This window comes from Musca autumnalis, unplaced genomic scaffold (assembly GCF_047663935.1).
Source record: "Musca autumnalis isolate F117 unplaced genomic scaffold, ASM4766393v1 scaffold_4, whole genome shotgun sequence".
Lineage (NCBI taxonomy): Eukaryota > Metazoa > Arthropoda > Insecta > Diptera > Muscidae > Musca > Musca autumnalis.
In genome coordinates, this window is record NW_027411977.1 from 216579361 (window position 1) to 216601870 (window position 22510).

Sequence of the window (22510 nt, forward strand, 5' to 3'; positions counted from 1 at the left end):
GCTCCGCCTTAGGTAATTCTACCATAGAAAAGATGCTCGAAACTCGAAAATTTACTATGCATCTCCAGAGAACCATCATGAGGAGATTCTTCAAAGAGACATAATAATATTTTACAATCGTTTTAAAACTGCTATTCCATTTGAAACCCCTGCTTTCTACAACTTTTTTTCTTTTATCAGAAAAACTTAAAAATAATTTTTTGCTGTTGAAAAATTTTACAAATAAAATTAGTTAAAATTTAATTTATATTTAAGAATAATTTTATATATACAAAAAAAAAATAAAAATAAGATATAAAAATAAGAAAAAAATTATAAAGAAAAAACTTAAAGGAATTGCTTTGAAGCGCTTCGTTTTTGTTAAGAGATTTGTTGTCAAACTTTTGTTTGGCATTGTTAAAAGAAGAAGAAGAAAAGCAGACGGAAAAGACGGCAAAAAAAACATAAATTGCAACTAGAGATGCAATGGAAGAAGTTAAGAAAAAGTAACAAATGATGTTATCAAAGGAATGCATGATAATGAAGTTGATAACGAACAAAAAAGATTGATGATGACGTTGAGCAGGTGATAAACTAAAAATTAAACAAAGATTTTCTGTGTGTGTGTGGGTGGGTGCGTGTGTACTCGGCGGTATTTAGGATTATTGCTGCTGTTGTTGATGCTGTTGCTGCTGCTGTTGTTGTTGCTGTTGCTGCTGCTGTTGTTGCTGCTGCTGTTGCTGCTGATAAACTTCTTCGCTTACTATGTGTATAACATTTTGCATTTGACCTTGATTTCCTGCATTAGTCACCACCTGTTGAGCTGTTGCCGTACCCACTATACAACCACCAGCGGTTGTGGTTATTGTTGTTGTTGTACCATTATTACCAGCTCCTGGCTCTTGTTTAAGTACCGGCAATTGTGTTATTGTATTACCCACAATTATCGGTGTACCACCACTTGTTACCGCTGTTGTTGTTGTATTCATGGGTATCGCATTACTCACAGCTGTGACTAAAGCATTCACGCCGCCGTTATTTCCACCACCTACTACTGTTGTCTGGGTATTATCTAATATAACACTAGTATCGCCACTGGTCATTGTCGTTGAACCTAACATTGTTGAATTGTTACCATTAAGGCCTTCACTAGATCCATCTAGATCGGCACCGGTGCCGCTTCCATTACCACCACCTGACTTACTTTTCTTTTCCTTTTTAACACCGGGTTTGGCAAAATGTCTGAGTTCCAAGTGACGACGCAAGTTACGTGATTGACGTATAACGGCATAACAGATGGGACAGGTGGCCGGTTGTTCAGATTGTGATCGGGAACGAGGTTCTGAAAAGAGTGTGAGAGAGAGGTAGGGAAGATGATTATAAAAAATGTTCAGAAAGGTCGCTAAAGGTCCACGCTAAACTTGGATAATGTATCTACGTTATCAAAATAACGTGGATAATGTATCTACGTTATCCAAATAAGGTGGATAATTTATCTATGTTATCCAAATAGATTTGAAATGTTAATGTATCTATTTTATCCTGTAACGTAGATACTGTATCTACGTCATCCACATAACGTGGATAATGTATATAGGTTATCTAAGTAAGATGGATAATGTATCTACGTTATCCAAGTAACGTGGATAATGTATCTACGTTATCCAAATAAAGCGGAAATTGTATCTATATAATAATAATGTATCTATATTATCCAGTAACGTAGATAATGTATCTACGTCATCCACATAACGTGGATAATGTATCTAGGTTATCTAAATAACGTGGATAATGTATCTACGTTATCCAAGTAACGTGGATAATGTATCTACGTTATCCAAATAACGTGGATAATTTATCTACGTTATCCAAATAACGTGGATAATGTATCTACGGTATCCAAATAAGGTGGATAATTTATCTATGTTATCCAAATAGATTTGAAATGTATCTACGTCATCCAACTAACGTGGTTAATGTATCTACGTAATCTAAATAACGTGGATAATTTATCTATATTATTCAATAACGTAGATAATGTATCTACGTCATCCACATAAAGTGGATAATGTATCTAGGTTATATAAATAACGTGTATAATGTATCTACGTTATCCAAGTAACGTGGATAATGTATCTACGTTATCCAAATAACGTGGACAATGTATCTACGTTATCCAAATAAGGTGGATAATTTATCTGTGTTATCCAAATAGATTTGAAATGTATCTACGTCATCCAACTAACGTGGATAATGTATCTATTTTATCCTGTAACGTAGATACTGTATCTACGTCATCCACATAACGTGGATAATGTATATAGGTTATCTAAGTAAGATGGATAATGTATCTACGTTATCCAAGTAACGTGGATAATGTATCTACGTTATCCAAATAAAGCGGAAATTGTATCTACGTTATCCAAATAAAGTGAATAATGTATCTATTATCCACATAACGTGGATACTGTATTTACGTAATCCAAATAACGTGGATAATGTATCTACGTTATCCAAATAACTTGAATGATGTATCTGTGTTTACGAAATAACTTAGATAATGTAGCTACGCTATCCAAATAGCTTGGAATATATCTATGATATCCAAATAACGTGGATAATGTACCAACGTTATCGAAATAACGTGGATAATGTATCTACGTTGTCCATATCACGTGGATAATGTATCGTACGTTATCCAAATAACGTGGATAATTTATCAACGTTATCCAAATAACGTAGATAATGTATATACGTTATCCAAATAACATAGATAATGTATCTACGCTATCAATATATCGTGGATAATGTGTTAACGTTATCCAAATAGCTTGGATATACCAAATAGTTTAGATAAAGAATCAAATCATCCAAATAACTTGGATAATGTATCTACGTTATCCAAATAACGTGGATAATGCATGTACGTCATCCAAATAAGGTGGATAGTATACCGACTTTATCCAAACATCGTGGATAATGTATCTACATCATCCAAATAGCTTGGAGATATACCTACGTTATCCAAACAACGTGGATAATGTATCTACGTTATACAAATAACGTGGATAATGTATCTACGTTCTCCAGGTATTGTGGATAATGTATCTTGGTTATCAAAATAACGTGGATAATGTATCTACGTTAACCAAATAACGTGTATAATGTATCTACGTCATCCAAATGACGTATGTACGTTGTCTAAATAACATGGCTAATGTACCTAAGTTATCCAAATATCGTGGATAATGTATATACAATGTCGAAATAGCTTGGAAATGTATCTACGTCATCCAAATAACGTGGATAGTATATTGACGTTATCCAAACATCGTGGATAATGTATCTTCATCATCCAAATAGCTTTGGGATATACCCACGTTATCCAAACAACGTGGATAATGTATATATCTTATCCAAATAACGTGGATAATGTATCTACGTTCTCCAGATATTGTGGATAATGTATCTATGTTATGAAAACAACGTGGATAATGTATCTACATTATCCAAATAACATGAATAAGATATCTAAGTTATCCAAATATCGTAGATAATGTATTTACGTTATCCAAACAACGTAGTTAATATTTTTAGACGGTCTAAATGAAGCGTTTTGGGATTACTTACTCTCTCCACTCAAATTCTTAGTACGTTTGCCAGTTTTGCCGGGTGTTGAAATGCTAATTTCACCACTTGTATTCGGATCCATAACAATTGTCTCAACCTTGGTAACTTCACTCTTGATAATCGGTGTTGAGGTGATCATTGTGCCATCGTTACCATTTTCGATTTGTTGTTGCTGCTGTTGTTGTTGCTGTTGGACCTGTTGCTGCTGTTGTTGTGTTGTCTGGACCGTAGTGGTTGTGTGAGATGTTGTCGGGGTACTAATGATTGTTTCCATGCCTTCAACTTTAGTGATTTTTGGAGCAGTGGCTATACAACAAAAAGAGAACATTTTTAAATTTCTTCAAGTGGAAGAGATTCTATTATTGTGACCTACGTGACTTTTTATTCGTTCTGGGTTTACGTTTACGAGCCGGTAAGTATTGTTGAATAACATCCTTGGTAGCATCTGTGGTCACAATGGTTTGCTGTTGTCCGCCTTGAGTCGTCTGTGTGGTCGTTTGCAAAATTTGTCCAGCCTGGTGTATGTCGTCAACAACTTGTGCATGTACCGTTTGTTGGGGTGCAGTGGCAATGGTGGCAATCAATTGTTCTTGTTCCTAGAGAGAAGAGATGGGGGGGGGATTATTAGTATGAGAAAGATTTGAAAGGAAAAGTATTTTAATCTTACATGGTGATGTTGGGGTATCATGTGCTGCAATTGTATCGAATGCGTATAGTCGTCTTTGGTCACAGTTTGTGGCGCCAGTCCTTGTATATTCAAACATTGTGCTGCCTGCAACAGTGATGGTAATTGGGCATGATCGACACTAACCTCACCACGATAGACAAATTCCAGCAATGCCTCCAAATCGTTGGCATTGACACCGGCCAACATGACTACCGGATGCTTGCAGGGGGTGTTCTAAAAGAAAGAAAGAAAATGGTTAAAATATTATTTTGGTTGAGGAAAAAGTGGTTTAAAGTACAAAAAAGTTAAGAAAATAATTTCCGAGGGCCATATGTTGGAACTATGGAAACTCCGCCAATATAAATCGATACCGCTGTGCTCAGCACAGAAAAAGACTACCTACGGCAAAAATTTCCAACCAATCCAAGGGGAATCCCTAAACGAAACTTAAGTCATTATTTGTTCCCAAAGTGAAGTGTCTTGTTGAAGAATTTCCCGCCAAAATTTGTGTATATCGTTGTTTTCAGCATAGAAAGGGCTAGCAATGGTAAAAAAAATCTCAAATCAATCCAGGAGGTGTCCCCAAAAAAAAACTAAAATTGTTTTTGTGTCATGTTGAAGAATTTCCCGCCAAAATTTGTGTATATCGTTGTGTTCAGCATAGGAAGGGCTATCAATGGTAAAAATCTCAAATCAATCCAAGAGGTGGCCCTAAAACAAACTTAAATTGTTTTGGTTGCCAAAGTACAAGTGTCATGTTAAAGAATTTCCCGCCAAAAATTTTTGTAAACAAAAGCAATTCACACACACACGTACTCAGAGAGATACTACCGGCATTTTTGTCCCATATTTTGTATCAAATTTTATAAAAACTCAGAGCCACCGTCTGTCACATAGTATCTTTTTTTGGTGGCACAATGAGGAGAGTATATCTCCAACGTGAGTATGTTGAGATATGTTGACACTGATTTAATGTAAATGTAAATTCCCAATAGCAATTAAATAAATAAAAAAACGAGAGCAATGGGCCAGAAAATAAAGAAGAGATCATATCCACGCACACAGAGGCGACGGCGGCATGCACACACATGACACGGCCGTCGATTTAACAAAAATCCCCAAAGGCATAAATGCAACAAAAGCACACCTGCAGAGAAATGACCCCCCACCCCTCTTCTCTTTGGTCATTAAATATTGAAAGGTACTCACTGACAACAGCAGCAACAACAACACGAATCCCATGCAGCACCAGTACCGTTAACTACTCTACTCTCCACACCAAAAATAAAACAACTATAAATCTGAGATAATTAAATATTTTGGTTTGCTTTATTGCTCTGAGTTTTCTATGGAAGAAGAATGAGAACTTGACAATAACGAAACTAAGCCATTATAAAAAAGGAGAAAAGAAAAACAGTGAGATTTTGGTGTTTGATGATGAAAGGGGGTGGGAGATTATTGTGTGAATTGAGTGGAGCAAGATGCTCCTTCCTAAAAACAAAAAAAAAAAATTAACCTCCATCAACTCAGAGTGCCGCCATTGAATTTTTATTTTTAATATTGGCATGTCGGAGAAGGAAAAGTTGGTAGAAGAACAAACTCACACATAGTTTAAGTTACTCCCACCCGACGACTAGAACCGTCACGACAATGACCAGTCAAGAGTACCACCATGAAATCTAGAGAAGAGCTGTAGAAATCTAGTTTTTCTGTGGAGAAGAGGAAAACCCAGAGACAGAAGAAGAAGAAAAATAAAACCTCCATAACCCATAGAAGAGTGAAAGACAAAAAGCAAGAGGTGAAAAAAAACGAAACATAAAGAAAAACAATAGGGAAAAATGCAATGTTTACACACATTGGAATCCAAAGCAACTACTAAGCTGTGGCAGCAACAACATCACTCTTTTTTCTTTCCTGGGGGTTAATAAACTCTGAGCGGAAGTAAACAACACAACAAAGTTTCTCCTTGTGAAATTTTATTGTGAGTTTCTGGTTTGAAAGCGTGTGCTGTGTTGTGCTTTGAAGCCAACAACAGTATGCATTAACGCAACGTCAGAGCAACAACAACGGCAGGCAGTGTCAAAAATACTAATGAGAATTGGAAAGTGATGCGCTCGCTGTGTTTGGGGCAGACAAACCAAAACATGCATTTCTCAACAACAATAACCATTCATTCATGTTTGGTCGTAGAGTAAGGCAGTTAAATGAAGGTGGGTAATGTAATAAGGTGGGTAAACATTTTTAAATTGAAGAAATGTAAAAGGCAGTGGAAGAAGAAGACCTGTGAAAATATCCATAAAAGAATGAAACTAAATGAAGGTCTATTGCAGGTAAAAAAATTAAAAATTGCTGGCAGAAATGTTAAATTGAAGAATTGTAAAGGGAAGTAGAATGCAAAGAAGACCAGTGCAAGGCAATGTTTAGAAGAACTGAAAGATCCCCAGAAGATTTTCACCTAAAGAGGCCCTAAAACAGGACTGCTGTGATAGATTGTTATAAGACGAATAGGTATTCTGGAGATAGAAATGTCTACCAATGCCCGTTTTAGATAACATGGAACTAAATCTACCCTATTGATGGTAAAAATGTTAAATTCTCAACAACAATAACCATTCATTGATGTTTGGTCGTAGAGTAAGGCAGTTAAATAAAGGTGGGTAATGTAATAAGGTGGGTAAACATTTTTAAATTGAAGAAATGTAAAAGGCAGTGGAAGAAGAAGACCACCTGTGAAAATAGCCATAGAAGAATGAAACTAAATGAAGATCTATTGCAGGTAAAAAATTAAAAATTGTTGACAGAAATGTTGAATTGAAGAATTTTAAAGGGAAGTAGAATGCGAAGAAGATCAGTGCAATGTAATGTTTAGAAGACCCAGAAGATTTTTCACCTAGAGAAGCCGAAAAAAAACAGGACTGCTGTGATAGATTGTTATAAGACGAATTCTGGAGATAGAAATGTCTTCCAATGCCCGTTTTAGATAACATGGAACTAAATCTAGGCCTATTGATGGTAAACATTTTAAAATGTTGGGAAAAATTCAAGAAATGTGTTCGACATTAAAATGCGAAGGCCAGTGGAAGGCAATGTTTATCTACAGATAAAAAATTTTCCAAAGTCCGTTTTAGATGAGATGGGCACAAATAAGTTCTTTGCATAGAACGATTTCATCTAAAGAACCCCGGGTAAACAATTTAAATTGAAGAAATGATAAAAATCAAAAGAGATGAATCAATCCAAATAAAGTCAAGAATGAAGAAGAAGGTTGAAGTTTGGCAATGCCCCTAAGGACAAATAAGTAGCAATAGTGGCATGACTGAAGGCCCCGCGAAGGATTAACCTTTCTTTACTTCAACTCCCTCTTCAAAGAGAAGAATCCCCCCACAGTCGAGGGTGCTGAAGGCAAAAGAGATGAATCAATCCAAATAAAGTCAAGAAAGAAGAAAGTTGAAGTTTGCCAAAGTCTGTTTAAAATAGAATGGGTCTAAAGCTGAAAACACATCCAACGTTTGGGTAAAGTTTTGTGTCGTTTTTGGCCGTTTTTACACTGTTGGGCATGATGCCGAAAAATTCAAATTCATTTGAAATATATACCGGCAAACAGATAAACGCTAGGCTTTAGTGTCGCCCTGTTGTTGTCGTTTTTTCTCAACGCCCAACACAAAACTGTGACGCCGGAGGTCGGTCCTCGTTTCCGGCTCACAATATGATATTTTCTAATTGTATGTAAAGTGTTATTACATTTATAAGTGAATTATACATCGATAATTGAATTCAAAAAAGAATACTTTGCGTTTATGTTGCCTGGGTAGGTTCTGGGTGTCATCGATGAAATTGAAAAACAACATGCCGTTGTCCTAGCAGCGACACTAAGATTAATGTCGATCGCCTCAACATCTGCATTGGAGTCAACAACATCCAACCAAACGTGCATGGACTCCTGGGTACGTCGGACTTGTAAACAAGCCAGACTCGTAAACAAGTAGCAACAACTAACGTGCCTCGACTCCTGGGTACGTAGGACTTGTAAACAAGTAGCAACAACTAACATGCTTGGACTTCTGGGTACGTCGGACTTGTAAACAAGCCAGACTCGTAAACAAGTAGCAACAACTAACGTGCTTGGACTCCTGGGTACGTCGGACTAGGAAAACAAGTAGCAACAACTCGTGTGCTTTGACTTTGGGGAACGACGGACTCGTAAACAAGTTGGACATGTAAACAAGTAGGACTTGTAAACAAGAAACAACAACTCGTACGGTAGGCCTTAGGATGTTATGTTACAGCTGGCGTCTGATGGCCCTATAAAAAGGGAGTGACGAGCCTATAGGAAGGATTAGTACGTGCGAAATCGTGTGAAGCAGTAGCAACGTGAAGTCAAAGAAAATCCAGGTGAGTAGAGTGGAAATTAAATTGTGCGGACTGAGTGTGAACGGCGTACAAGGCGAGTTTCCTTAGGCCGCCTTCTGAGGACCTTCCGAGCACTGGTGAGTTGTCATAAGCCACCATACAAGAAAAACCGAAGCCCTAAACCACGACAAAGGAGGCAAGTTTTCCTAAAGCCACCTTCCTAGCACAGCCCGAGGACCGGTGAGTTGTGAGTAGCCAACGTCGCGAGGAAGTCCAGAGTACCACTGCACAAAGGACGGAGGTGAGTTTCCCACGCCATCGACATCCACAACTGTGATCGTGAGTTGTCGTAAGCCACATCACAGGAGAACGGAGACCCGAAACCCCTAGTAAAACCGCGACGGAACTCAACTAGCTGAGGACGAGGTCTATTTCTTAAAACAACTGAAAATAAAACAAGTTGACAATAAACCAAGTTAATCTACCTGGTAACCCTTACTCTCTTTATTCCTGTCATTGAAATAAACAAATTTCTGTTGACGAATCCTGGCCACCGCAGACTAACCGCAGCCAACGGAGCCGAAGGTGTCGTTACAAAACTTTACTCAAACGTTGGATGTGTTTTCAGCTTAAATCTGCACCTATTGCACACTTTGACCAGTCATAGCCAAACCCTTCTAACGGATCCCTCAATATAATTTAATAAAATATATCACTTTCCACTTTAACAATTCCCATATGTTCTAGTGACAAGGATACCACGGATACTCAGTTTCAAAATAATATTCTGATAACATTCTACAAACGCATTTCAAAAAGTCAACCAAATTATTTATCTCTCTCCCCTTTAGGTTCAACAACTTGTTCATGGTTTTTGTAATACAGTAATGAAAAAAACCGGCACGCTTTTAAATTAAATTACATAAAAATACAAGCCGGTAGTAGCCAAAACAGCTTGTTTGTTTGTGGCCCGGCTCCTCCGCCTCCCAAGAAGAAATTAACAAACATCTAAAGTGAGAGTTTTTGTTTGTTTTGCCACGTAGTGCTCACAAACAATTATTCCACTCTTTATTTATTTTATTGTAAGATATTGTTAACGAAAAGCTGGATAACTTTAAAGTGCCCATAGTGAGTAGTGAGATTGCAAAACAAAAAAAAAACAATGTTTGGCGGCATTTGTCTGTCATTGGCAATAAAGTGAAAGTTAAACATTTTTGTAGATGAATTGTTATTGAGGCATAACAACTTGAGCATTACTTTAAGGTGAGAGCAGAGAAAAAGTTCAGGGTGCTGTTGCTGCTGGCTGGTCGGCCTCAATTGTTTTAATGTGGCATATGGAAAAAGATGATTTCTTGCTCAAAAGACACCTAAGAACCTGAGACACATTTAATTCATGTGCAGAGTAGTATGTATGATTTGTTGTCAGAGTGAATTTTTGTTGAGCAAAGTCCTCTACTTGGAGATATGAAATGAAACTAGCTACCAATCCTCTCGAGAAGTGTAGGGTAAATGAATGACTCTTTTTTCTTCCTTTCCTGCAAACCAATAAACGGAGATGAGGTTAAAGGGGGTATTTGAGAAGAGTGTGTATGTAGAGAAGAGTGTTGCCGCTACGCACTCAGTACTTAACCTCATCTCTTCTGGCATTTGTTATGAACTCGAATGAATTTTAAAGAGTTTAACAACAGCACATTTAAATTTTCGTGCAAATAATTGTTCGTAAACATAATACGGCTGCTGGCGCCGAGCGCTATTTGTGCTGCATTCTTTAAAGAGTCAAAGTATAGTCATTGACAATCTCTCCCCTTCATTAAAAATAACACCACCAACACCATTTCAACATTGTTATTATCTTCATCCTAGCCGCCATCAGCTATGAAAACAAATTCTCTGCTTACAATTTGTTCTTATTTGAGATACCACATCACCTATGAGAGTGGTTGAATTTGGATTGGAGGAACTTCTCTGTTTACATTTTTAATTATGATAAACAAAAGAAATGCATCTAAATGGAAAGAAATTGCATTGAAATTTATGAGGGAGAGATTTTAAAAACAATCTTTGAAACTAGTATGGACAATAAACACCAAAGCCATTCTGCAGGCAAGTTAGACCTTTTGAGAGGTTCTAAAAGCACATCTAAGGGTATTCTATAGACAAAAGGTCTTCTAAAGGCGCAGAAGAAGGTCTATATAGAAACAAAAACGCTGTAAAATTCACCTTAGGGTGCAAGTTTTGTAGACAGTTTTGTAGACATTCCAGAACCCTTCTGTTAGCAGAAAATCAGTCTGTTGCTTAATTTACGCATAGAATACTCCCCAGAAGTCTTTTATAAAAATGAGGGGCCATTTTCAAGCACAGAAAGCTTCCATGGTCACATACAACTTTATAGAAAACCTTTTTAGGCACAGAAGAACTTCTGAAAAGCCTCTATTGAAAATTCAAGGCTTTTCTGCCGGTCAAAAAATATGTTAGGAGCCCACAAGTAAGAAAAAAAAGGTCTTCTACAGAACTGACTTAAATAGGAGACCTTCTTAAGGTCCTCTCAATCGAAATTCAATGACTCTTCTGCTGACCGAAATTCGCTTTACGTAGCGAAGATCACCTGTGGGGACATTGAATGCCTCATTAGGCTCAGTAGACCTTCTAAATGTCCTCTATTGAAAATCCAAAGCTTTCCTACCGGTCGAAAAATACGTTAGGAGCCCCCATGTAAGAACAAAAAATCTACTACAAAACTGACTTAAATAGGAGACCTTCTAAATATATATAATATATTAGGAGACCCCTATTATGAACAAAAGATCTTCTGCAGGCATGAAAGCTATATAATCCTTTATAGTAACTGATTTCAGTATGAAACCTTCTAAACGTCCTCTATTAAAAATCCAAGGCTCTTCTGCAGCTGAAAAATATGTTGGGAGGTCTCTATAGGCAATGAAGATAACTAAAGAGGGGTTCTATAAAAACAAGAGGTCTTCTACAGACATGGAATGCTTCTACACAGATTTATATAGGAGACCTTCTGAAAGACTTCTATAGAATATTCAATGCTTCTATGTTGTCAAAAAATAAATAAATGTCAGGAGGCCACTGTCCGCAATGAAAGTCACCTGAACCTCTACCATAGAAAAAAAGATCTTCTACAAGCCAAGAAGTCTTCTATATACAAACAAGAGGTCGTAGTAGGTCTTCAATTGGAATAGAGGACCTTCTAACGGACATCTATAGACATTCAAGGGTATTATATTAGCAGAGAAAATGGTAGGAAATCCATATAGGCACAACAGGCCATCTAAAGTTGGGTTCTAAAGATGGTATATGAAAATTAAAGGACTTCTTCAGGCTTAGAGCGGTTCTATAGACACAAAAGAAGGTGTAAATATTTGAGTAAGCTACCTTCTAAAGATTGTCTATGGGTATTCCGAGGATCTTCTGTTACCAGAAACTTGATAGAAGCTCCCTGTAGGCACCTAAAGGCTTTCTATAAGCACAAAAAGTTGTAAAGTAACTTATAGTAGCGAAAAAACTTCTGTAGCGACAAACGATATTGTAAAAGTCATCTATAGGCTCAGAACATGTTGTAAAAGTCATCTATAGGCTCAGAACATGTTGTAAAAGTCTTCTTCTGACATTCCATGCTTTTTTCTGAAAGTCGCCTAAAAGTCTTCTATAAAAACGAAAGATATTTTACAAGTCCAGAGGGCTTCCATATACACACGATGACGTAAAACGTCATCGATTGGAAGAAATGACCTTCTAAAGGTTTCCTATGGGCATTCAATGACCTTATGTTGGCATAGAAAATGGCAGGAATCCCTTATAGACATTGTAAACTATATAAAATCTTTTATAAACAGTAGAGGCCTTTTGCATGCTCAGAAGTCATTTATTTAAGCAAGATACAGATCGTTTATAGATGTTCCGAGGATATTATGTTGCTAGAAAAATTTTAGAACTGTCATATAGGCACCTAAAGGCCTTCTTCTTGTACTCTATGGCGACATAAGACACTGTAAAATTCATCTAAAGGCTCGGAAGATATTGTAAAGGTCTTCTTTAGACATTCCAATTTTCTTCTGTTGGCAGAAACACATGTTAGTTACTTTTATCTTGTTTTCTGTAATAAGGAAGCAAGATAAAGGTCTTCTAAAACGGCAAAAGTCTTCAAAGGGCTTAGAAACTGGTATATTGGAATAGAAGACTTTTTAAAGACCTTCTAGGCATTCCAAGGGCTTTCCTTTGGCAGAAAAATGCACAAGGTTCCGCACGAAGCATATAAAAAGTAAAAATAACATTTTTATCCATCTACATACATTCGGCCTTCTCTACAACAAACTTCCCTGTAACGAATACGTCCCTATAACGAAGTTGTTTTTAAAGCAGAAGTGCAAATTCTCACACAAATTAGTCTCTCTATAACGAATTTTCTATATAACGTTGCAAATCGTCCGTCCTATTTTCGAAATATTCTTAGAGGACACTTGATCAATATTCCCATATGGTCTAGTGACGAGGATAACTCGCTTACAAACTCAAAGCTATGACTTCCATTTTAATTTACATTTCCTTCAATCTCTAAAAATTTCCAGAATGTAAAAAACAACTTTGAAATTAAAAAAAAAAAAAACCTTGCAAAAAATCTACCAGCTCTAAGCATAAACAAGACAATTTTTTGAAACTTATTGATGGTTGTGGGGCACAAACAACACTGCTGAATATAATTTTTTTGGTGTCTTGTGATGCCATATCGACTTATTCATGAGAATCGCAGCAGAGCTTAATATCGTGGGATGACTAAAATTGTTCAGACAACAATTACATATGTGTGTGTGGGTGTTTTAAATTTAAGCACACAAAACACGAGCCTGTGGAGCAGAGGCAAAGAACAATTTATATAAATTTTTGTTCGTATATATCTCGCATGCTCACATCGACACCATGATGGTAGCACAATTTCCCCTCAATTTACAATTTGAGAAAGAAAGAGACAAAGAGACGTTGATAGAGTCCATTGTTATTGTCTCTGCTACCGCCGACAAGTTACTGCAGAGTGTAACGTCATCGCAAGAGCTTAGAGTATACAGAAAATAATTCTCACTTGTATGTATTATTTCACAACAGACGACATGCACTAATACTTTCATATGATGGCCTTCGCTGTTATATAGTTATGTCTCACTCTTTGGTTTCTTGTTATTTCTCACTCTATCTCTTTTTTTGTGGAATTGCGCATTTGTGTGTGTATTTGCGTGGAAGCAAACCAAAAAGCTCTCATTCTATCACATGAGTTGTTAAGGTTAAAAGTTATAACTCTCCCTCCCCTGACTCTCCACTGCTCCTCATCTGTGGTTAGAAATTGCTGGGTATACTCTTGAAGCGTTTTGAAATTTGCCCTCATAATGAGTTTCTTTCATATTCAAAATTGTAAATTTTCTGTCAAATTGGCGATTGTACGGTTTTCGCTTTAAAAGCAATGTTTAGTTGAACAGTGGATTTTAGCGCCAATGGAGGAAGATAGCCACATCTACGCATAGATGCAGTTTAAGACCTTGTCTAGAAAATAATTTTTTACCGCCATTATTCCTTATGTTGTATTTCACAACAGAGTGATTCTGGTCGGAAAATTTTTTGAAAAAATTTATCCACACAAACCAAAAAATCATTTAGGGGGGAAGAGCAAAGAAGACCTCCACAAAAGGCCATCTACAGACATTCTGTAGGCAGACAAATATAGGGGCTTCATATAAGCATAGAACACAAAAAATATTTTCTATATAAAAAAAATATCTAAAGAACAATAAGCTTCTATAGAAACATGTTTGGTTGCTTAGTATGGAGAATCTTCTGTTAGAAAAACCTACACTAAGGTCAATACAGATAGCCAAAAAACTTCTGCAATCACAGAAAACATCTTTATACCCATAAGACGTTGTAGTAAGTTTTCGATTGGAATAAAAAGACTCTATAAACGTCTTAGAATAAGGTAATTTTTGCCATATGTTATATTTATGTATGCCTACGTGATTATTTGATATCTGAAGTCTATGACGAAGCTCCTACGTTAAAATTTTTAACACAAGTCACTGATATTCAATAATCTTTGTGGTATTTTTTATGATATTGCTCTCGTAGTTTTAAAATATTTGCTTTAAAAGCTAAACGTTATTTTGGTAGTAATTATTCTAAATTATTCGCCTACGATTCAAACCACAGGTAGCATTTCCGAGTTTTTTTTTAATTTTTGGTGACATTTTCCCATATGGTTTAGCGACTAGGATGATTACTTAATTCTGATCCTATATTGTTGTCTTCGACAAAGCTCTTGGTGTGTTCAATTTTTCTTTAACAACGATTTTAGTCCCGGTCCACACTACAGTGAATGGATTGAAAAAATTCATGAATTTATGCGTCTCTAGATCGAGTTCCATAGTAGAGTAACATCATGAAATTTATTTTTTGTTAGGGCAAATAATTATTTCCGGTCATCAAGCTTAACTCTGAACGAGAAAATTAATAAAAAAATCATGAAATTTATTTAGTGGGGAACTCGATCTAAGAAAGCAAAATTTCATGAAATTGTTTAATGAAATCTCTCTGGTGTGCATCAGGACTTAGTGGAAAGTTCCAATATATTGTAATGACTACGATGATTGCTTGATTCTGTGCCTCTATTCATCTTTGGCAAAGTTTTTATGATTAAAATGATACCACAGATTAATAATCTCAGAGTTTTTGTTAATTTTGTCTGACATTTCCCATATGTTTTAGTGACTAGGATGACTACTCTTGATTCTGGGTCTCTATACGACTTTGGCAAGGCTCTTTGTGTTTTCAAGTTTTCTTTAAAAGATCTGATTTTATTGGAAATTTTTCCATATGTTCTAGTGACATGGGCATGATTACTTGATTCTGAGTACCTTTTCGTCTTTGGCGAAGCTCCCACGGTTAAACCAAAGGTTAGCAATCTCGGAGTTTCGGAGTTGATTCTTAATTATATGACAAAATATTTGGATTCAAATCAAAACTGTTATGATAATTTCACTCCATCATTTCAGCTTTGTTTTGGTGACACTTTTTCCCATATGTTCTAGTGACTAGGACGGCTACTTGATTATTTGAGTAATTATATGGCAAGGTATTTGGATTCAAATTAAAACTTGATTATTTGAGTAATTATATGGCAAGATATTTGGATTCAAATTAAAACTTATGATAATTTCACTCCATCATTTCAGCCTTGTTTTGGTGACACTTTTTCCCATATGTTCTAGTGACTAGGATAGCTACATGATTATTTGTGTAACATTCTGAAACAACAAACACATTTGTCGGCCATTGCAGATTATTTTTTGAAAATTTATATCGAACATTTCCAGGATAGAATATTTGGCATTTTCATTCCCATATGTTCTAGTGACAAAGATATCTTCTTGATTCTCGTTTTAATTGGAAGCAGTAGCACATTGAGTACTTCTTACGGAGTGCTTTACGTAGATACGATGTTTTGCTCAAGGGATTCCTCTACGCCAAAGTTTGTGTGTGAATTATGGATGTATCCAAGGTTAACATTATTGAAGGTAACTTCCGCGTAAAGAAAGACTGCTAACGTGTCTATTATTTATAAGATGCGAAGAAGCCATTGGGCCTGTTAATATTACAACATGAAATATAATTTTTTTGAAAAATATATATGTTTTTAATTTTTTTTTATATATTATAAAAAAGTAATATTTTTAAATATTTGTTTGATTTGTTTAAATACACAAAAAAATTCTTTACTATTAAAAAAATATTTAACATTAAAAAAAAAATAATAAATAAAAATGTTTAAAACAATAAGAACTCTAAGTATTTTTAATAAATATTTAATAAAAAAATATTTCAAAAATAACTAAAAAAATATTTTTAAAAATATAATATGTATTTTCTTATATGTTTCTTGAAATAATATTTAACTAACATTTTCTTAATATTATTTTTTTAATAAATATTTGTTTGAAAATAAATTATTTTTTTAAATAAATGTCTATCTTAAAAAAATAATTATTTTTCAGAGAAAGGTAAATATTTATTTTTAAAAAGGCGTTTATTTTTAAATAAATATTTATTTATATTATAAATCAAATATTAAAAATATACTTTGAAAAAATATTTACATTTTCTAATAATTTTTCTTTAATATTTTTTTTAAAAAAATATAGTTATATTTGTGTATTATTTGTATAGGTTTTTTTGAAATAATATTTAATGTTTTTTTTAATAAATATATTTTGAAATTATTATGTTATTAAAAAAATGATTGTTTTTTCATTCAAAAAATACTTTTTTCCTTTTTTGAAAAATGTATATTTTGTTTTCAAAAAATATTTAAGTATATAAATGTTTGTGTTTTAAAAATATTTAAAACATAATAAACAATATTTCTTAATATTTAATAATAACTATTTAATTTTTATTTTAATTTTGTAATTAAATTTTATTTAATTTAATTAAGTTTAATACTCTACCAGCTGGCGGAAAAATCTGAATTATCTACCACAGGTAGATCTTACGTCCTGATTGCAAAAATATAAAGTTTGTTGGGGGGAAGTTCATACCTTCCCGAGATAAGGGCCTATGAAGTTCCGAAAATTCCATTGTTCAAGTAAGAAAAAAATTAAATAAAAAAAATTTGTTCCAGTGCCATAAATTGGCTCCTGTCCATAGGAGAAAGTCTTAAATACCCTGCCGAAGGCCCTACTTAGACAAAAACTTACAATTAAAAAAAAAAAATCAGATTTTTTCCGCCAGCTGGTAGAATATTGAATTTGTTTCCTTTTTTAAAAACATTTATATTTTAAATAAATATTTATTTAAAAAAATATTGATTATTTATTATTTTTTTTAATGTATATTTTCTAACAAAGTTGGTCTGTCCCATAACTGCAAGAATCTACTAATTTTTTCGATAGACTCTTGCAGATTCTGGAACAGACATAGTAATTAATTTTTTTAAACACTTTTGTTTTTTAATAAAAAAATTTAATTAAAATTTTTATATGCATATTTTTGCATTTTTTAAATGGTTTTTTTTTTATTATTATTTTTTAGTAAATAGGTATTTGCCGTATTGTTTTAATATTTAAGCAATTTTTATTTTTTAATAAAAAAAAAATAAATTTTTTCATAATAAATAGGTATTATAAAAGGATAATAAAGGAATATATAAAAAAATATATATTGCAAGGGACATCTCTTTTAATTCATTCACATTCTTCTGAAAATCAAAAATTGGCGGGAAAATTTTTTTCTTGAAAAAAAAAACTTAAATCCAATTGGAATGTACTCTTCTCGTTTCTTTTGGATCAAAACAAACCAAGAAAATCTCCCATGAATACTATATCTCAACATCTCCATAACTACTGCTCTATACTCCCAAAATAACAAATAAATAGAAAAGAAGGAACGAATTTTTAATCTCTCATCTCTGTAATCGAATTCTCCAAATGGTCGGTGAAAAACAAAACAATTCTTTCGAGTCTGAGAAAAAAAATTAAAATTCTCAGAGAAAAATTGAGATGAATGAACCCACTGTGCGCTGTTTGTCGTTTTTCTTATTAATGGATATGGGATGGCGGCGCGGCATCATGAGCACACAACAGAGAACAATAACAACAACGGAAAAATACAACGAATAAATAAAAACGATGAGTTGGCAACAAAAAACAGAGTACAGCCAGGCAACGAAAAAATATTGGTATCTCTGAGTGTGAGTTCGTGTGACACGAATTGAATCAGCCATCACAATCTCCGAGTACCAATGTGTGTGTGTGTGTATGTGCGAGAAAGTATGACATTCGTACGGTCGTACGTGGGTTTGAAATTGTTTTTGTATCAGCCAGCAGACGTCGTTTATGTACAAAACACAAGAGGTGAGGTTGTTGGAAATTTCAACAGAGCATGAGCAATAAATATTGTGGCTCGATGGCAGCAGAGCTCAAGTATGTGGTATATAAAAATGAGGTTATGTCAATGAGTAGAAGAGGGGTAATATAATTGGTTCTCTCACTCTGACATATGGTGTTTTTGTTTGAACGTTTTCACACGATAAGGTTTGCCTGCTCAAAAATGCGTTGTCCGTTTTGGTTCTCATTCGTAAATTGTGTCAGTGTTGAAACAAAATGTGGAAGTAAGTGAACGAAAACGTACATAAAGTACTTTTTTGATAAATTCGTTCAAGAAATATTTTTTATTTAATTTGTATTATACAAACATTACTTCAAGAACATGTTATGATTTTTTAATTAATTTCTTTTATAGTTTTCGTAATTGAGATTATTTTAAATGTTTTGAAAGAAAAATGTTCGAACAGAATTCTTTGTATAAAAGGGGACGAAAAAATGCATCAAGAAAAATTACCTAATGTAAATCTGATCATGGTATAAGTAATAACTGTTTCCTCAGATATTTTTATAAAATTAAGAAAGAATGTGTGTTTGCGAAATGTGTAAGAAAAAAAATGTAAACAAATACTCATTTTTGTGTTAAATGCTGTAAGAAGTGACAATACACACATAAACCTTTTTGGTACATTTATGTAAAACCGTACTTCTTTTTGTTCAAAAAGTACGCTTGTATAAAATGACTTCAAAAACGCAACACTAGATGTGAAAATTACGAATGAGAGTCAAAACGGAAACCACGTTTTTGAGCAGTCAAACCTTATCGTCTGAAAACGTTCTTTGTAATCATGAGATAAATGTGTTTTCCTCTCCACCTCTCTCTGTCTCTCACTCTTGCTCTTTGTGGCACTTTTGTGATCATTAAAAAAATACTGTGTAATGTTTTTGTGAAGGGAGGAAGAAGAAGAAATAACAAAACAGGCAGAAACAGGGTATAGAAAAAACCCGTACAAAATACACAACACATAAATAAATGTGAATAGAAAGTGGGAAACCAACAGCAACAACAATTTCATGTTGGCAAAGTTTTTAGTATAGAGAAAAAATTAATGGAAAATTTTAGAATGTGAAATGTTTTTTTTTTTTTTCTTTAAAAGGGAACTAACAAATCGGGAAATAAGGCTGGGAATTGTATTAAATTTGTTTGGACTCTGTAAAGCGGAAATTTGTTGAGAGTTATCTCTAATGGGAGTACCGGAGTATCTTTGTCAAGAATTGTGACCAGAGACCACCACTTAGTCTCTGATTGAACCTAACGAAAAATCCATCCAAGTAGCTTCAGTCGATTGTTTGAATGGATGCTCTTCATCATGTTCATGTTCTCGTCAGAACATAACACTCTTTTTTAAAGGGGGAGACGACACACATTATTTTAGTATGTAGTTGGGTTCAAGTCTCTGGCTGTGTGGCCAAACGAGAACAATGCTCCTCTTACCTACCTACCATGGATGGTTAACTGAGGTCAGTATTTTTGCATTTTTCAACAGAAGAGTGTTTGGGTTTTTGACAAATGTTCGTTCGTTGTTGTTCTCTACAATGTTCAATAATGGGGGTCTTTTATAAAAACTTCCCTCTCTCCTCTTGTTCCATATCTGCCAACATGCAATCTCTCCTCTACTCTAAAAAGAAAACACAGATATCAAGCTCAGAGTCCAAAAAACGGCCTCTTCTATAGTGAGTGAGTGCCTCCGCCTCAGAGTATTGTGTTTCTGTCTGTCATCTATGGCCCCATGTTGTAAGTTTTCGTTTTTTTTTTTCTTCTACTTTATGGGGAGACATTTCCTCATTTGCCTCAATTGACAATTGAAATCTTTTAAAGAAATCTCTAAAAATCTTACTTGGTAGAGGAGAAAATTACCCAACCAACAACAAAACAAGCACAGCAGCACCAGTCAGAGTTTAACTTGTTTAAGCAGCACAAAATCAAACAGGCAGGTATTGTTTTGCGTGACACCATGCACACACACACAGCCAAGCAACAACAAAAATAACAGCGATAACAACTAAAAATGAGGCAATGTTTTCATTATATCTGGAAATAATAATAGAGCAACAATAAATGGTCAAACTCTTTATGGTCTCGCGGTACCAAAATTACCTTACACTCTGGAATACTCCAAACAGTTTCTTATTGGGGAGATACTACTATCAAAAGAAATCTGTAACAACCTGTGTGTTCTCATCGTCATCTCTATTGAAAGGGATTTCTTTGGGGGATTTACACAACAAAACCATGCATGCCATGCAGTGTTATGTGGGAGAAGAGATTTAAATTGTCTCCCCATCAACAGATGACCGTCCACCACCCCATTTGCCACCTCCTTTATAGAGATAGAGTTGAGCTGCGAGTAATACCATTGATTTGTTTTGGTTTTTTCTGGAGAAGACTAATTTAAAGATTTTTTAATGAATGACAGACAATTTGTACCGCCGCATTCTTTACATGTGCTGGCGGCGGCAAACACACTTTTCTCTGTTTGGGTTTTTTTCATTTCGTCAACCCAACCACATTTTTCTACTCAGAGCATAACAAAAACACCAACAAAGTAAAACCAACTATGGCTAAATGATTAGTGGGAGATTGAGATACCTTCTGCTTCTTCTTGTTCTTCTCAGCCTATATCTCCAATGACAACAAATAAATACCTCTTCTATAGGGAAATGAAATTCTTTATCTCCTCTCTGTTTACAAACAACAAAATAAAAGCGCGCCTTTTTTGTGGTGGAGAAATAGAAATCTAATTAGAATTGTTTTAAATGTCAATGGAAATTAAAGAAAAATATTGTTTTAATAAATAAAAACCTACCTATTAACAGGCAGTTGAAATTGTGAAAATGAGGTAGAAGAAGAAATCAAATAAAAATAAAGCCCTTTGGCAACACATTTAATAGGAAAGCAAAGGAAAATAAATGGTGTTGTGCAGCATCTTTTGCAAAGTCACAAAATCAACTAAAGCTGGACTCTAAATTGAGGAGTAGTAGGAGTAAAAATGGGTAAACTAATCACTACCAAGTTAAAATAAAAAATAATAACTTCGAATTTAGATTTAAAACAATGATGCAGAGTTTTACGAAGTCAATTGAAATGAATGAACATCAGTAGTTTAAATTTTACATGATAGCGGGAAAATAGGCTTCAAAATGTTGAAAGAAAGTAATCACCACCAAGTCAAAATGAAATTAATATCTTCTAATTTAGTTTTAGTGCAACATGGGACATTGATAGCCACATTGCCTTGATCAACTGTAAAAATATGAGTAGGAAGTATGGACTGGCAACTTTGTGAACTGGACCCCAAAAGTGTCGTTGGTATAAAGAAATATCCAAGCCCGAGCCCAAATCTTAACTTGTTCCATCCCATTTAAGCAGAAGGGCTTATTAAGAAGCTGCTGGAGGTGCGTGCCTAAAATAGTTTCAATTTCACAAAATCATTGAAAAGTTATTTTTAAAGGTATGTAAGAGTAAAGCGAATACTAACACATAACTTAAATACTTTTAAATGCAATTTAGGATAAATTGGCAGAACAAAGATGCAATTGATATGTATAAATGTGAGGTTATACTTCTTTCACACATTCAAAAAATAAACTAAACATCAACTGTGAAAATAGGATAGAAAAAAGGCACTGGACACAAAAAATTTACTACTTGTAATATGGTAAAAATGTGACCGATTTTTATATTAGAGAAAGTTCTGGCTCTTTAACGAGGTTCTTCATTATGAAAGGGTATGCCGCCCCTATGAAAGTTGACCTTTTTTGAAGGACCCCCAAAAGACCGACATCTTAGCGCAAATTTGTAGACATTTATGGGTGCGATAAACGAAAGTGTAAACCTAGTTATACCGTAGAACCTAGATAATTCGTAATTTAAGGGACCGACAGCTTATACGAATTATCGAGGTACTGTACCACAGAGAAATAACTACAACACCTTCCG

General features: G+C 34.6%; 1 protein-coding gene and 1 long non-coding RNA gene across 8 annotated transcripts in view; one reads left to right on the plus strand and one right to left on the minus strand.

The window, feature by feature from the left end:
• Trl (Trithorax-like) overlaps positions 1-22510 on the minus strand; it is a 66440-nt gene that overhangs the window by 20340 nt on the left and 23590 nt on the right. For all 7 annotated transcript variants that reach the window (XM_073986572.1, XM_073986571.1, XM_073986573.1 and 4 more), the window contains 4 exons: positions 4277-4510; positions 3983-4205; positions 3610-3915; positions 1184-1321 (listed from right to left, as the gene is read on the minus strand). In XM_073986572.1, coding sequence (XP_073842673.1) covers positions 1184-1321; positions 3610-3915; positions 3983-4205; positions 4277-4510 — 901 coding nt within the window. The remainder of the gene's footprint in view (positions 1-1183; positions 1322-3609; positions 3916-3982; positions 4206-4276; positions 4511-22510) is intronic.
• Positions 13849-16270, plus strand: LOC141403725 (uncharacterized). The gene is made up of 3 exons (XR_012412884.1): positions 13849-14612; positions 15685-15764; positions 15865-16270. It is a non-coding gene; the product is annotated as an uncharacterized lncRNA (long non-coding RNA).